Here is a 17,949-nt window from a genome sequence, read left to right on the forward strand (position 1 = left end):
AACTAGTAAGGGAAGAAAACCTCAGGTGAGCATGTGCACAACTCCAGTAACACACTGCGCATGCGCCCCCTCCCAAGCGCTGGCAGGCCACTGCACATGTGGACAGCCCCCCCCAGGGGAAGAATCAGGGGAGGCCTCCGAAAAATGCCAACGTATAAAACCCCAGGTCAAAGGTCAAACTGTGCACCTGATCTCTCAGGCCGCCTGCTTGGCCCTCTTTCAAGTGTACTTCCTTTCGTTCCTGTTCTAAAGCTTTTTAATCAACTCCCTCCTGCCCTAAAACTTGCCTCGGTCTCTCCCGCTGTCTTATGCCCCTCAGTTGAATTCTTTCTTCTGAGGAGTCAAGAATTGAGGTTGCTGCAGACCTGTTATGGATTCACCGCTGTTAACACCCTGGCCTTGGTCCTTCCTTCTCTTCTCTTTGCCTTTTAAACAATATGGAGGACTAAATCCTCTGATGGGTACCTGAGGGGCCTGCTCTTCCAGTTTGCAAATAGGGCACCCTGGGGCAATATGTAGCAGGTGATGGTAGGACTTCTGCTAAAAGCCTTTGAAAGAAAAATCGGGGGAACTTCCAAACCTACCATAAATTTAACAGCTGTGACTTAGGAATATAGTGGATCATTGAAAAAAAAAAAGGAAAAGAAAAAGAAACTGATTTAAGAGAGCGGATATTCAAGAGTTACATCCTCAGCCTTAAAACAGAGGCAGTTTTAAAACAGGGACTCTTTCGGGGACCAATTACCAAACAGATGAGAGCTACCACCACCCACCTCCCACAGCTCCAACAGTACTACTAAGAACTAAAACAGTCATTCCTTAACTGACAGAATTAAAAGTAAAAACAAATGAACAAAATCAGAAATAATGAAGCTCTGGGAATACAACTGCTTAACCATTTCTTTGTATTTTTATTGATTTTTTTTTTTTTAATTTCTGCCCAGTTACGACAACGAAATGGGAAACCACAATTACAATTCACAAATCATGGCATGAAAAACAACACACACCCCATCAGGAATTACACCAAACCTTTCCTTTTTATTCATTCAAAAGAGAGTCCAATACACAAGTGTCAAATATGAGCACTGTCATTTTTTTTTTTTTTCTTAGAAGGGGGAAAAACATTTATTTTGGCAGTGCTTTGACAATTCCTGGAAGTGGTTTTGATACCACAAGTTGCAGGAATAGAACCCCTAACAAACTTGGACGGCATTTGTTTGAGAGGCAAGGGACGCCTTGCTTAGAAAACATTCCTCTTGTGCTTAGTGTAATCGCCTGTCGCCTCGGTGGGCCGCTGTGTCTTTCCAGGTGTTGAAAGAGAAAACAGAATTTCTTGCATAGACAGCGGAAGAGTCCTGTAGAGCACAGTGATTCTTCTGTCTCCAACCCTCCTCCCACCCTGAAACAAATTCTCAAGCTTCTCTGGAGCATCTTTGGGTCACATGACCCTCTATCATGGTGACCCTTTTGCTAAGACACGTGTGACACCAAGGTTTCTTCTGACACTGCTTCTCTAGGGTTCAGATGACAGCACAAAACATCACTTGTCAAAAATATTAGATATTATGAATGTGGGCATTTATGTTCATAACAGCAAATAATTTGCAGGGTGTGTCACCAAAAGGAGCATTTTCGTCATTTAATATGGTCCCTCGGGAGTTAGCCCAAACTCATACAAATAAGTCTTTTTCTAAAAACGGGTCAAAGTTGGTTAATTTGACAGTTGAGGAACTGTCTCATGCCAATTAAAAAACTCTTACTGCCCAACTATTCAATGGTCCAAAAAGCAAAGACATGTTACCATTCAGTTTTACACACATGCACACGCACACACAGACGCGCACACACACACGAGAACTGTGACAAAAGGATTCACCAGCTTAATCGTGTGACTGTGTTCTAAAAGAAAACAAAATCTCAAACTTCAGGTGTCCTAGTCAAGTACTAAAAAAATGCAAACACAGTCTGATCCCATTTGATTTTTATGATCACAATAAATCATTCTCTGAACTGTAGGTTCTGGAGTCAGTGAAATTAACGCCTGGGGCACAAAATATTCTACAAAAATCGGTGTGTGATTTCTAGCAGGGCAGCCGCTTGCTCGTTATTTTAAAAAACATGTTGAGACTGTGGCCTTCCAAGAGTCAATACTTTACAAAAGAAGTAAAAGAGTAGTGAGTACCAGCAACTCACTCTTCTTGTCTGACGATGGCGAGAAGCAGTTTTATACATTTTCAATCAACCCACGGAGGAGGCAAATGTAAACAGAGTTTTTTACACTCTCCGAAAAACGTGTTACTACTGTAGCATATGCTGTTTGGCCCAATTAAAAGGAGAATGGAGAGCAATTTGTTTGGTTTGCTTTTTAAGTTTTACCTCGTGAAGATTTTAAAACAAGGGTTTTACTAGTTCTTGGCAGGAGACTGTCCAATCAGAGGTTCTGTATTTATAAATATCCCATGTGGGATTATGCTCTCCAATGAGCATAACTGGAGTCGAAATTCACAACCTTAAGGTCTGACAGCCAGATGTGGAAGGTCTGCCAAGAGCTCTGCTAATAAGTAATATGTTTGCAAAGTGCTCTGCTAAGTAAGGTACTTATTAGGCAGAGCACTTTGCAAGATTCAGAACTGACTTCTGATTATCTTAAGCCATTAAAAGACTCAAGTTTTGCATGGACTTTTTGTCCTCTTTGGCCCCGAGCATGCCCCATCTCTGCCCAGCACTAGTAACGTGTGGAAAGCAAGGATTTCCCACCAGCATGCCCCATCATTTATATAGGCAGGGACCTTTATTGAAAAGAAGGGAAGGGACACGGTCTTAAATGCACATTTAAGGTTCTTTCTGATTATTGGCAATCTCTATGAACCAACACTTAATCCATGGGCTAACAGAGACTTTTTTTTTTTTTTTTTTTAAAGCTGAGGAGGATTAAAGAATAAAGAAAAACAAAAAAGTCTTATACTAAAATAAGAAATCAGCCCCATCTTGGCACAGTTCTCATGCAGAATATTGCACCCAGTGTGAACTAACGCTAGAAGCTTCAAACTGTATAAATTTAAATGTATTTGCATATTATAAAAATAAAGATAAACATATACATATTTTACAATAGTTATGGAACAGCAATGAACGTCAGTCGATCCCTCTTTCACATTTAACAGAACTGAAATCTGAGTGCTCTAAATACTGCCACCTGTACTGTAACTATGGCTTATATGTGCACGGAAAACAAAATCCCTGAGAAGCCATTCGACTTTTTTTTTTTTTTTTCTTTTCTTCAAGTAGCGCGCTCCTTGGAGGATCACAGTTCTGAGGTTCAGGTTGTAAAACATTTGCTCCATCTTCTCGCCCATGCTTCCCCCACTACCCCCTCCCTACCTCTTCCCCAGTCTTCCAAAAAGCATCCTGCAAGCACGCGTTGTCACTCAAGTCCACAGAACACGCTGGGGGGAGTGCAGAGGGTCTGCCAGGTGCAAAAAATGGTCCAGGTGTCCAGATGCTCTCTTTTCTCCATGGAAATTCCACAGCCACAAACATCACTGGTTTCTGTGCTTTTCACCAACGTTCTTCCTGTATGGGTGGACAAGAAGAAAGCACAGAGATGACAAAAAGGTACTGGACAATGCTACCCTCAATAAGAAAAGGAAGTGATGATAGAAATCTATTTTCTCACATTTTTTCATTTCTACTTCTAGGACTCATTATAAATATGTAAATGTCAGGCAACTAATGTCCCCACAAAGGAAAGAGTCATTTTAGCAGTCTATTTGCCAAACATTTCTGTTAGTGTGTTAAGCTCAGTTCAGCTATAAAGAGGGAACTGTACTAATTGGCTGTCACCACTTATTCCACTGTAATTTTATAACTTAACTAGACCTCTAACAACCCAAAACTCTAAACAAGGAACTGTTTCCTTTCAATCAACACACACAGTCACACATCGACACATACCAAATAATCTTCTAGGAGAAGGAATACATACTAAAAAGTAAGATGTCTGTCCACCTAAATGTACGATTTTACTTAAAATGTTATACATTAAGTTGTCCATGAAAATCTGGAGTCTGATCAATATAGAATGAAGAAACTACTGCAGCCTCAGCAAATACACAAAGCGGCATTCAGCTCTGATAAAATGGTTAGAGGAAAAATATCAAGTGTTTTTCTCATTTTTGCTTCCCTACAATGACATGTGATGGAATGTTTTGTAAAGTGGTTTTTGGTTTTTTTTTTTTTTAGCAACTTTTAATAAAATATACAAAGACATTGAAAGGAAAGGAAAAAGGAGCTATGATTCGTTTCCTCCAATCCCCCATCTCGTTAGGAGAGACACTGATTTCATGGACACTGATAATTCGGCATCTGCCTAAACACTTCTCCAGTCCATACAAAATTCAGTCATGGGCTCATTCAAGCATGATAATAATGACATCACCAAAACAAACAAAAACAAAAACCTCTCATTTACTAACTACATGCCAGGAATTAGGTTGTTCACTCTAGTGCATTATTTATCTTCACCTCCTAACAATCCCCCCATGTAAGCTCCGTCTTATCAGCATCTTACTAAGAAGGGAACTAAGGTTCCAAAAGGTGAAATAACTTCCCCAAGGGTGCACACTAGCGAGTGGCAGAGCCAGGCCTTTCACTAGGGTGATCTGACTCCAAAGCTAAAAGAGAAGTTGGGTATTTGGAGCCCTAGGGAAAAATTTCACATTTCTACGGCACTTTGCCACGATAATTTTTTTAATGCTTATTCATATAGTAAACTCCCAGAAGAGAGGGTTATGAAAACTGCCTCAAATTCAATTAATAATATAATCAACCTAACTGTAAGGACAGCAGTGTAATAACACACGTTTCAACCCCGCAGCTAACTTTGGTGGTGTGAGTTTTGGGTTCACGTAGAGCTGGGCTACATAAACATTTTCCCACCGAATCTAACAGACCTTCGGAAATGTAGACAGTCTGCTCCCCGGCCTACACGTAAGACTGAGAAACACAAGAATACCTAATCAAGTGCACCTAGAGGGAACATGCGACTGTTCAACCAGCTTGAAAATTGTTTCACATCTATGCCTTTTTCCACATTTGGGACCTAGAGAAAACCACCATCAAAATCACCAGCTTTCTCTGTTTCTCCCTACCTCTCTATCTCCATAAACTTGTCCTCCTCCTTCAAGACCCACCTCAAATACGACTGCCTAGAACTTTTTCTGATTCTTCCTGGTAGAGTTCTTTCTTCCCTGTGCTTACGGGACTCTGTTCATACGCCTATCATGGCAGGTACCATGTTTCAATTATAATTAGACTCTGACAAGTTTGCCTGGTTATGGCTTTGATTCCCATCTTCTCCAAAGAGGCTATTAGGTTCTGGAGGGCAGGATCTGATTTAGTGCTTTATGTATCCTCAACACCCGGCCCAATGCCTACTAGAGGATAATTACTCAACAAAGATCTGTTGAATGGATGGGTCAGATGTGATGAAAAAGCCACAGGTAAAAAGTAGCCAAGATACTATGAGATCATTACCAAAAGAGGTATATAAAAAGTACTGAGGAGAGCCAGGTGCAGCAGCTCATGCCTGTACTCCCAGTGCTTTTGGAAGACTGAGGCAGACGGATCACCTGAGATCAAGAGTTTGAGATCAGCCTGGCCAATATGGCAAAACCCTGTCTCTACTAAAAATGCAAAAATGAGCCGGGCATGGTGGTGCATGCCTGTAGTCCCAGCTACTTGGGGAGCTGAGGCAGGGGAATCGCTTGAACCCGGGAGGCGGAGGTTGCAGTGAACCAAGATTGTGCCACTACACCACAGCCTGGGTGACCAAGACTGTCTGAAACAAACAAACAAAAAAGTATCGAGGAGACATGAAGAACAGAGTGACTGGTTGCGGTGAGGGTGATTAGCGGCGGCTTCCCGGAGGAGCTGACCTATGACCTTGGCCTCAGCAACCAATGGGCCTTCACTGGTAGGAGAAGGGCAGCGGCCAGCCACGGGACTGAGAGGTAGCCAGGGCCTACCGTGGTTGACCTCCCACGGAAAGGGAGTGGCCTGTGTGTTGGCAGAGTGCCTGGGGTCTGATTGTACAGGACCTTGTGAGCCATGGCCAGGAGTTTGAACTCGAGCCTGTCATCACCAGGAAGCCATCCAAGGCTTTTCAAGAGGGAGAGACGTGATGGGGTCTGATGTTAGAAGATAATTAATGTTGGTTTGAAGGACAAAAAGATAAGAGAGTAGGCAGCCAGCTGAGATTCAGTCACAGGAACCTTGGTAGAGATGGGGGAAGTGGTGGCTGGGGGCGGTCAGGCCCTAGAAGGAAGCCCGAGGCTGGAGCTGAAGATATGGGTTAAATTCATTCATGTCAGGACACTGATGGGATGGGATAAAAGGTGTTGGAGAATTACTACACACAGGGAAGAAAGCAGAGGAAAGCATTGAGGCTCATGGACTCCTAGCTTGGGGCCGATGGTGCAAAGCTACGCCGTTGCCCAAGACAGGTCACAGATTGAGGAAGAACTTTGGGGAAGGCAGGCAGTACATTCAGTTGTACACCTGTGAAGCCTACAGGACATCCAGGGATGATGCCAGGTGAGACGCTGGAAACAAGAGGTCTGGAGTTGAAGGGAGGAGCCAGCCTGGGGGGCACCCAGCCCCCCAAGTCCTCCCAGGTTAGGGAATTGAAATCTGCCCTTCCAGGACGCAACAAAGAAATGATGACTCAAGGTACTGAGACGCTTAGGCTGAAACTGAAGCCATGGCATGTTGTATTAACCATGTCTTTTATTTTCTGTATTCTGGTGCTTTCCTATCCTGGGCCTTGCAGACTCTGGAGGGACTGTCTCTCCCAGGATTAGCCAATTCCTAGAGATGGTAAAACAACTTGCCCGGAGTACACTCTTAAAATACAAACCAACTAATCCTGAACCCACACCCGGAACACCTCCTTTACTGGCTCTCACACTGTAGGCCACCATCCACCTGCCCCTGAGCCAGGTGCCAGACGACTAAGGCAACCCCTCTGCCCCAGGGCCACTGAGATTATTCAAATGAGCCTGTCCTAGACCTGCCTACCTGGTCTTGCCCATTCCTCCCCTCGTGCCCCGAGTCCCTTCCTCTCCCGCCATGTGACCATCCCGGTACTTCCCCGTGTAGTTCCTGAATCTGTGGACCCACCTGATGTTTTATTTCTGCATAATAGTAAAATTTTTAAAAAATGACTTCCTTTTTTGAACAAGGATCTAAGATCACTGTCTATGCAATATCATAGTAAATTAAGCAAAAGAATCAAGTAGTTCCCTTCTTCCTAATTCCCATAAGCAACTTGATTCTAGAGAAGTATAAGGTTTGTCTAGGATTCCTGTTCTCTAAAGTCTCTTCATCCCAACACCCCCATATCCCCTCTAATCTCTCCAAGTCCTCAAGAGGGCCTTACCTATTTAAGAAATTCTCTCTGCTTCACGGAGACTTACCCTTAAAAATTGGTGCTCCTAAAGTCACAGTTTGGGTACAGTAAAAATGATGGCATAAGGAAAAGAAGCACTATCTTTTCCACTTAATTTTCCAAGAAAGTATGAAGATACCTAAGCAGAGAGGGAAAAATTCCAGTATCAATGTGGCTGATGGGAGACTAAATAATTAAAGAAACACAATTCCTCCCAGCTTGTTAAAACAGCAAGGCAAAGAGCTGTCTCACTCCTTACACAGAACAAAACAAATCAATGCAAATCAATGTGAAACGCCCCACAGGCAACGTCCACAAGCAGCCTTTTCTTACCAAACACCATCCCTTCCTCACCCTCTGTATCTTAAAATTCTGGGGTCAGTGAAAAATTCTCCATTGTGACGAATTCATCTCACACCATTGCTTTTTAAAAATATTTTATCAAGTTCATACTAATTTGTGTGCTATTAGACATACATGGCCTGTTTATTTGGTGATATAAAGGCTACAAACTTCATCCTGCTTTTTATGAAAGGCAACTGCAATTGGTCTTAAATGTCTTTATGTCAAAACGATGTTACTGCCGAAATTCCTGTGCAAAGTCATCACGGTACTTTTGAGAATAGTGACAAACAGCAAGTAACTGGAATTTAGTGGGGAACTTGCTTGAATGGGAACTCTACAGTATATAGGCAATAATCCAAGATTTTAAAAGGGAATTTTGAAATGCAATAACTCAGCCTTCCCCTCTATTATTATTAGTACTTCCTAAAAAGGGAGAAAGCTTAGCTCAACAATTTTCAAACCACCTCCACCTTTTTTTTTGGTAATTCTGTAACACACGATCTGCCAAAAATCAGAATGAACTTCCTTCTTCAGTCTCAGAACTCCCACCACTCCCCACATATCAGAGAACAGACAGATACGGAATCGCTGCAGGAGAAACGTCAACCATCAGGAAATGAGAGTGACACATGCCTACTTCCTGTACATTCAAGGGTCAGTCCATTAAGAAACCACATGTTAGAATGTGGGTCGCATTCCAGTAATGCCTCAAGGTAAAACATTTTCATACGATGACCTGTTGAATTTTCTTGGTCTTTTACACAAAAATCAGTAGATAAACTGGGTTATCTGGCAGGTTATCAAAGAGCCTTCAGTTTGGTGGAGGAGGGAGTTGCTCTAAAGCTCTTTGGAAGGAGAAAGAGAAGCATTCTGCAGGATCCCTACAAATGAAACGCAACCAGCAAGCTGTCATTTGTCCAGAGCTCACGTTCCCTGGGAATTGGAATATTCGGTCTCACCCTGAAGAGTAGCTGGACAGAGACAGGAATTCACAAATAAAAGCTTTAAAAGATTATGCGTTCTACCTGCTTCCTACCTTGCCCACCGGAAGTATATGTTTGCCCTGTGTTTTGACTCCTGATGTCAAGGCTCAGTACCCCTGAAATATCTAGGGTCTAATTAGGCTGCCATGAAGAAGTTCTAAAGGAGGAGCTCTCCAAGCAGCTCCAGCTCCTCTCCACCATCCAGGAAATAGGGGGCTGGCAGTGGGAGGAGCAAGACAAGCCACTGTCTTTAGACTGAACTGTGCCAAGGATAATGTGTTTATGAGAACCTCTTTAAAACCAGAAATCAGCTGGGTACAGTGGCTCATGCCTGTAATCCCAGCACTTTGGGAGGCCGAGGCGGGCAGATCATGAGGTCAGGAGATCGAGACCATCCTGGCTAACACGGTGAAACCCCGTCTCTACTAAAAATACAAAAATTAGTGGGGCATGGTGGCATGCGCCTGTAGTCCCAGCTACTCGGGGGCTAACAGGAGAATCACTTGAACCCATGGGGCAGAGGTTGCAGTGAGCCAAGATCACGCCACTGTACTCCAGCCTGGGTGAAGGAGTAACACTCTGTCCCAAAACAAAACAAAACAAAGCAAAAAGCAAACAAAAAACTGAGAAATCTGCTTCATACTAACACACCAGCCAGCAAAACCATTCCTGAAAGTGACACTAAAAATATTTATTGGCTGGGCATGTGGCTCACGCCTGTGATCCTAGCACTTTGGGAGGCCAAGGTGGGTGGATTACCTGAGGTCGGGAGTTCAAGACCAGCCTGGCCAACATGGTGAAATCCCGTCTCTACTAAGAATACAAAAAATAAAAAATTAGCCAGGTGCAGTGGCACGTGCCTGTAATCCCAGCTACTCTGGAGGCTGAGGCAAGAGAACTGCTCGAACCCAGGAGGTGGAGGTTGTGGTGAGCCGAGATCACGCCACTGCACTCCAGCCTGGGCTACAGAGTGAGACTTCATCTCAAAAAACAAAACAAAACAGAAAAACAACAAAAAAAACTTACTGACTGCATGAATTAGGTGTTGGATAAGACACAAGTTAACTGAAAATAGGCAGGAGATTTCTTTTCGGGGTGAAGAAAACGTTCTAAAATTAGATTGTGGTGATGGTTGTATAAATACAACTCTGTAAATACATCAGTAATCATTGCATGGGCGAGTTTTCTGGTATGGAACTTATACATCAATAAAGCTTTTAAAAATGTATCTGTCACAATCGGTATCCTTGAGGAGGTCAGAATTTTTCAGAGCAACCCAGGCAAATCTGCTACTAGGTGAATGTTCACCTCATCTTAAATGCAGATATCCTTGAAAATCAACTCAAGATATTCAAAGCATGGAAATTACTCACATTTCTATCTGATAATCAGCAAAGGGGACAAGAAGCCACACAGCTCCTCTTTCTCCCTGGAGGGGGAGGTGCAGAAGGCGAGGCATTTCATCCTGTTCCTGAAACCTCTTCCCAATGAAACGCTGGTGGAGACCTCAACCACCAATCCACTGAGACAAGTCATAAGAGTAAATCATGTTCTCAAAAAAAAAAAAAAAAAAAAAAAAAATTCACTACCTACTCCTTATTCTCTGTCTCTCCCCATGGGGGAATAAAACATGTAGAAATTTTTAAGAATTAGAAATAGAAAAGCTTGGAATTCATTTAAAAAGGCCAATCAGATAACAGTCATCTATGGTTTCTTCTTTATGAAGAAAGCATTGCAACACCTTTAGTCAAAGGCAGTTAAATGACAAGTCTCTGATTTGACCAATAAAGGAGAGGGGTAAACCAGTCAAAGAAGAGCTTGGAATGTCTTTTTAAAAACCATCCTAAGACCTAGATCAGCCACCTAAGCCCCACAGCGGCCAGCAATCACCTAGGGTGATGATTCTGGTGTACCTAGGAGCCTTCTGGTGGGCACCATCATCCCGACATGGTGACTGACAGCCATCCCATCACTCCCAATCCTCTCGTGATGTGAACAGTAAGTGATATGTTCACCTTATTTGAGAGTGGCAGGGACTGTGCTGAGGCTGAGAGCAGACAGCATGGACAGTTTTGCCTTTGGGCTGCAGAGCAGGTATTGACCACAGAGCAGTCTTAAGGCCCCACTGGCCAGGGAGCCCACCCTTAGAGGCATGGACTGGAAAACTGAGCCATCAGAAAGTCGTGTACACATGTTAGACTCATCTGGGTGGCTTCTTTTGTTTTTTAATGACTCATGCCTGGTCCCTTCCCTGAGAAATTCTAACTTAACATGTCTGATTAAGAAAGTCTGACCTTGGCCAGGCATGGTGGCTCATGCCTGTAATCCCAGCATTTTGGGAGGCTGAGGCAGGTGGATCACTTGAGGTTAGGAGTTTGAGAGCAGCCCAGCCAACATGGTGAAACCCCGTCTCTACCAAAAAAATACAAAAAATTAGCCAGATGTGGTAGCGTGCGCCTGTAGTCCTAGCTACTCAGGAGGCTGAGGCAGAAGAATCACTTGAACCTCATTGAGGTGGAGGTTGCAATGAGCTGAGATTGCACCACTGCACTCCAGCCTGGGTGACAGAATGAGACCCTTTGTCAAAAAAAAAAAAAAAAAAAAAAGCCTGACCTCTATGGTGACCTGCTTAAGTTACTTTGGCTGGAGTTCAAAGCCAGTGCAATAGCCCCGGACTTCCAATGTCTAGTGCCTACTGAGACCCCAAGTCTCAGGTTCAGGCCCAAGCTGTGTTGACTTAACTACCTTCTTTGCCAGCTATCCTCATGGATCACCCCAAATCTCCCGCTTCCAATCCACTGTCATCCGCCCATGAATGGGACCTTCCCTGGAGGCTGGTCCGGCCTCCACATGGTTTTGTTTTTGTTTTGTGTTCATGGATGTAAACTGTGGGTGCTTAAGGCTGCGAAGGTGGGGAAACACTGGGCAGCTTGAGCACAGGCTTCACATCTACGTGTGCTTTTCTATAAAGTCACACAAGAGATCATTTACCCCTTGCGGCTGCACTAAAATATGGTAATTTCCAAGAAACGTCTTGCCAAGAATATGAAACTTTCCTATTTGGAGAACATTCCTTCATTTAGAGTTGAGAATTATATTGCAAAGCTGTCATCCATTTCATGAGACTTTTCTTTTTTAACCTATTTCAAAATAAAATTATTCTGATCGCTAGGTCAAAAGTGGTTGAATCCCTCAAGAGGCTCCCTCAGCATCTAGATGCCTGCCGCCACGTACCGCAGTCTATCCAAGCCTTTAAGGCTGCTTGTTCGTTCGGGTTCAATACGCTGTTGAGAGAGAAGCTGCTAACATTTTTTTCAGGTTGGTATAAATGTGGTCTTTCTGTGGCAGTACAAGCAGCGCACGGGAAAACACTGATAAAACTGGCTCGGTGCTGGGAAGGTTTCTCGTACAAATGGATATTTTAACTCCTACCTCTATTGCACCTATTCGACGGCATGTGGCTATGGCAAAACAATAGGTTCATGTTTCTCTTGGCTCTGGAAAGTTTACGGCAATGCAAAGTATATTTAATTTTTGTTTCCTCTGTTTCATACCTTGCTGGTTCTGTAATATCCCCTTGAGCTTTAAGAACTTACAGAGTATTAAAAAAAAAAAAAAAGAGAGAGAGAGAGAAGAAAAAGAAAACACATAATATCCCCTTATCCATCCTCACCCAGGTGTATCTGAAAGAAAGGGACCAATGTGTATAATTTCAAAGAAATTAAAAAAAAAAAAAACAAATTTCTGTTGTTTGATAAGTTCAGGACAGGGGATTATTCTGGTTACTAGTAGGCTGGTGCAAAAGTAATTCCACAATTACTTTCTTCACAATTACTTTTGCACCAACCTAATAATAGTTATTAGTTAATAAAAGTAATTTCACAATTACTTTTGCACCAACCTAATAATGGTTACTCTGCAGTCCTATTTTAATATTTAAGAAGCACTTCAAGATTCACAATGTCTTAGGGTCAGTGATAAATTAAACTATGCACATGATAGTTAAATAGTACTCTGAACACAAGAGCATTAGATAAGAGTTTCCCTTGGGTGTTCAGTGATCTTTTCCAGCAAAGACAGATTAAGGATGTTCTATGTAATGAGTTTCCCAGTTTGGAGAAACGGGGCACTGAGCCGGGTGCCCCCTACTTCTACTGCAGCAGCTAATGAATGAGAATGCCACTGGGAACCCTCGCTTTGCAAGGAGCACACCAAAGGCAGGGCAGCTGCCATGTGAGGGGCAAGTCAAGGACACCTGTCACACTGCCTGGAATGCGGCCAGACAGCAAGTTTCCCAAGAGGAGATGACAGGTCACAATTCCCAAAGACACACTTTCCGACTTCCCTAAAAAAAAAAGGTTTAGATTCATCATTAAAAAATTCCATGTGGCCAGCTAGGAAGAAAAAGTCAAGTTTGCTGCATGGATATGAATACTGTGCTGGAGAAATCATGGTGCTGACATCACGCAGATAATGAGACCTGACCCGAGAAGACTGTGGCTGCTGCTTCTCAGGCTCTGAGGTAAACAGGCATCTCACCTCAGCTTAAAAGTGGCCTGTTTCTTAATACAAGCAAAACAAAACAAAAAACAAAAAAACACATACACAAAACCCAAACAAATAGGATGAGTGTTATCTAGAATAGTAACCTAATGTTTCATCCAAAATATACTTTGCATGTGTACATTCTCTGTCTTCAAGTCCATTTGGGGGCAAGGTGGTGGCAAATTGCACAGCCCTTGATTTTCAAGGACTGACTCAAAAATCAGAACCATGCAACAAAAAACAATCTATTACTGACTTTCTGCAGGCTGTGCTCATGGAATGGGCCTGCACTGTTTTTGGATGTGAGAGCCAACTTAATTCTTCAATGACAGAGTTAAGACTGCCCATCAAAACAATATGTTCTTTTGTAACCCCAGCACTTTGGGAGGCCAAGACGGATGGATCACGAGGTCAGGAGATCAAGATCATCCTGGCTAACACGGTGAAACCCTGTCTCTACTAAAAATACAAAAAAATTAGCTGGGCGTGGTGGTGGGCGTCTGTAGTCCCAGCTACTCGGGAGACTGAGGCAGGAGAATGGCGTGAACCCGGGAGGCGGAGCTTGCAGGGAGCCGAGATCGCGCCACTGCACTCCAGCCTGGGCGACAGAGCAAGACTCCGTCTCAAAAAAAAAAAAAAAAAAAAAAGTTATTTTTCGTTGCATATACCTGCAAATAAACTAAAAACCAATGAACTGTACACTTAGGTAAGTGAACTGTGGTATGTGAATGACATCTCAAAAAGGCTGTTAAAAAAATGTTCTGACTTTATTAAAAAAAAAAAAAAATCACAAAAAAGAGGAAATAAAAGTTCCTGTTTTGCTGCATAAGTCATGATGCTGATGTCACCCAGAAGAATTATGTCTGTTCAGGAGGACTTTGCAAAGTTTGTGCAAATGCAGTTTCACCTGGATTTTTGTTGTCATATCTACGGGGCCGGGATCAGGAGCCAGGTCGGGGGCCAGAGGGACTTTGGGAACTCACTTGGAACAGGGGCTGATCACAGTCGGCGTGGGTGGGTAAACCAAGGCAACATTCACTCGTTCGCTGCCGTTCTTGGGGCAAATGATCTCTGCCACTCCTTCTGGTCTGGGCTGACTCAGCAACTCCCCTGCAGGAGGAGAGAGAAAAATGTGTTACAGAGATGTGCCCTAAAAATGGGCTCACTTTACAAAGAAAGCACTGCTTGGGGATGGAAGCAGGGGGAGAAGGGCAGAGGTGAAGCAGCGAAGGGTCTGAGAACAAATGTGCAACCAAGAACAGCAGAACTGCCTGGGCACCGGCTCCAACGTGAACATTCTCCTCTGCGTCCTCGTGGAGAAAATTCTCGTGGTCATGGCAGGAAGGCCCACACTAGACAAAGACAGCATCTGTCACTGCTCTGCTCACCTTCCTTCTAACAGACTGACCCCAGGGATCTTTATCTAGATGTCACCGACTGAGCCAGAGTCCCCAGAGCCCACTGAAGCAAGGGTTGCCAAGGAGGTGTTCATAATTAGGATTTGGGGCAGATGGGACTCAAGCAGACCACAGCAACCGTTCAACAAAGCCCTGTATAAATGATCCGGAAACACAGCAGACTAAAGGTGTTAAAAAGGCAAACAGCCTAAGATGAGCCCAGCCTCCTCCGGGCAAGGGGACTGTCCTGATAGGTATGTGTGAAGTGGATGTAGCAACAACACTATGTAGACACATAATTAATCTAATGGATCACCACAGTACCTAAAGGAAGGCTATTACTCCGCATGCCCTGGATGTAACCTCCCTTCAACTAGATCACTAAGTCTCTAAAAGCAGTGATGACTTCCATTCTCTCATCCACATACCCAGGGCACCGTGCCCTTTCTCAGAGAGTACTCAAGAAACAGCTCCTGGCTGAAGATGGGACACGTTCTTGTTCAAACTGCCCTACTTATTAAACCCAGGAACAAAATTTTTTGTTGTTGTTTTTGAGACAGGGCCTTGCTTTGTCACCCAGGCTGAAGTGCAGTGGACTAATCATAGCTCGCTGCAGCCTCAATCTCCTAGGCTCAGTGATCCTCCCACCTCAGACTCCCGAGTAGCTGGGACCACAGGTATGCAGCACTACATCTGGCTAAATGTTAACCTTTTCCTTTATTTTTGTAGAGATGGCAGTCTCGATATGTTTCCCAGGCTGGTCTCAAACTTCTGGCCTCAAGCAATCCTCCCACCTCAGCCTCCCAAAGTGCTGGGATGACAAGTGTGAGCCACCATGTCTGGCTTCTAGAAAGTCAATTAACCAAATCAAGGATGTGAAATGTGCGCCAACTGGGGAAAGACACGACTGCAATTAAAACTTCAACTCTATGCACCAACCACTTCTACTGCTGACTTGAAATTCTAGAGACTCTAGGCCGGGCGCAATGGCTCATGCCTATAATCCCAGAACTTTGGGAGGCGGAGGCGGGTGGATCACAAGGTCAGGAATTTGAGACCAGCCTGGCCAATATGGTGAAACCCCATCTCTACTAAAAATACAAAAATTAGCCAGGCGTTGGGGGCAGGTGCCTGTAGTCCCAGCTACTCAGGAGGCTGAGGCAGGTGAATCGCTTCAACCTGGGAGGCGGAGGTTGCAGTGAGCTGAGATTGTGCCACTGCACTCCAGCCTGGGTGACAGAGTGAGAATCTGTCTCAAAAAAAGAAAGAAAGAAAAGAAAAGAAAAAAAGAAATTCTAGAGACTCCAAAGAACAGCAGTCCCCTCATCCCTGGGAGATGTGTTCCAAGCCCCCAGTGGGTGCCTGAAACTGAGGACAGTACCAAACACTATACAGGCTATGTTTCTGCCTATAAGTAGATACCTATGATAAAGTTTAATTTAAAAATTAAGCACTGTAAGAAATTAACAACAATAAATAGGACAATGATAATATACTGTATTAATAATTAAAGTTATATGAATATGGTCTCTCAAAATATATTATTATGCTGCATTCACATGTCTTTGGACCACAGTTGACTGCAGGTAACTGAAATCACAGAAAGTGAAACCATGGATAAGGGGACCACTGTATCTGCTGACATTTCATGATATGCAATTCCTTTGCCTCAAAGTACTGTATTTCCGGCTGGGCATGGTGGTTCACACCTCTAATCCCAGCACTTTGGGAGGCCGAGGTGAGTGGATAGCTTGAGCCCAGGAGTTTAAGACCAGCCTGGCCAACATGGTGAAACCCAGTCTCTACTAAAAATACAAAAATCAGCCAGGCATGGTGGCAGTTGCCTGTAATCCCAGCTATTCGGGAGTCTGAGGCATGAGAATCACTTGAACCGGGAAGGCAGAGGTTTCAGTGAACTGAGATGGGGCCACTGCACTCCAGCCTGGGTGACAGAATGAGACTCCGTCTCAAAAAGCAAATCAAAACAAAAATACCGTATTTCTAAATGTCTCATCCCCCGCAAAGCCCACACTGACAGCGCGTGCCCATGTCAGCACCGGGCTGGCAGTTTTAAATGTACACCTCGTTTAGTCTTCACAATGTTCCTAGGTGGGCTTATTCTCATTTTACAAATGAGGATGCTAATGCTCAGGGAGGTTACGCGACGTACCCAGAGTCAGGAGCTAACCAGTGGCAGACTTGGGATGTGAACTTGGGAACCCACTTCTGGGGCCCTTACTCTTTGCCCCCAGGCTAATGCCTCCTCCCAAAGCAGGGACTGCTTCTTTATGCCAGAACTTATCTTTCCTAAATGAGCAATCTAAAGACACTATTTTTAATTCATAAACTAAGCGGCATACTTTTATGAAAGACATTAATTTCCTGATGTGAACATTTTTATATAGTGTCACGCAATATTAACTGAATGTAATTTGAGTTCCTTAACCAAACTCCCGTAAACAGCAAACTGCTACGAAAGTTAATTTAGCATCATTAGCTTGTAGCATGGATATGTGGATATCAGAACTGTACTTCAAACACCAGCTAGGAAAAGATCCCAAATATAAAAATGCAAGCTCAAAATGTAAACGTTAAATGCTTATCAAAGTCATAAAATGAACCCAAGTAACAGCATGTTCCAGCTAGACTGGAACCTGGAAGGCGTCCAGTCCAAACATCAATTAATAAGTCAGAAGCTCGCTGAGTTTAACAGATTTGCTCCAAGTCCCACAGAGAGCTGCACGTCTGTAAACCAACCCACCCACCGTGCACCACAGGAGCTAGGACTCCAACGAGAAGGTGCTGTGGGCACCTCAGTCTCTTAACACGCTTACTTCTGGGGCTGCCCTCACCTAGCTCCTTGCCTGGTATTTTCAAGTCCTACTGTTGTCCTAAAATCATCCCCAGGGCTTGAACACAGATGGGGCCTCTTTGGTTCCCCGGAAAACTCTCTCCTGGTTGGAATTCCACACAGGCCCCAGCTCCACCTGCTTTTATCTGCCTAGTCACTCAGAATAACAACTGTGGATGGATGCCAAGACCCTGTCCTCAGCACCCATCCCTGGCGCCAGCCTGGTGCAGCGGGCTTCTTGGCTAGTATATCATAGCTTGCGGTGGTCAGATCATTTTGCCAGAGAATTTGAAATAATAGGCTGGGGGCGGTGGCTCATGCCTGTAATCCCAGCACTTTGGGAGGCCAAGGTGGGCGGATCACAAGGTCAGGAGATCG

At 43.9% G+C, this 17,949-nt stretch overlaps 1 protein-coding gene across 6 annotated transcripts in view; it reads right to left on the reverse strand.

Annotated features, from left to right (window-relative positions):
* Positions 1-891: 891 nt before the first annotated feature.
* MFHAS1 (malignant fibrous histiocytoma amplified sequence 1) overlaps positions 892-17,949 on the reverse strand; it is a 109,997-nt gene continuing 92,939 nt past the window's right edge. The window contains exons 2-5 of one of the 6 annotated variants that reach the window (XR_004428616.1): positions 14,307-14,433; positions 10,152-10,330; positions 7,479-7,589; positions 892-3,576 (exon numbers count right to left, since the gene is read on the reverse strand). Coding sequence is in view for 2 of the 6 variants with exons in the window: in XM_033176771.1 (XP_033032662.1) it covers positions 3,543-3,576; positions 14,307-14,433 (161 nt within the window). In the remaining 4 variants the exon portion in view is untranslated. Of the gene's footprint in view, positions 3,577-7,478; positions 7,590-10,151; positions 10,331-14,306; positions 14,434-17,949 lie in introns of those variants that run through there. The other 5 variants (XR_004428614.1, XR_004428619.1, XM_033176771.1 and 2 more) reach the window with 5 other exon arrangements.

This window comes from Trachypithecus francoisi, unplaced genomic scaffold (genome assembly GCF_009764315.1).
Source record: "Trachypithecus francoisi isolate TF-2019V2 unplaced genomic scaffold, Tfra_2.0 Contig01554, whole genome shotgun sequence".
NCBI classification, from domain to species: domain Eukaryota; kingdom Metazoa; phylum Chordata; class Mammalia; order Primates; family Cercopithecidae; genus Trachypithecus; species Trachypithecus francoisi.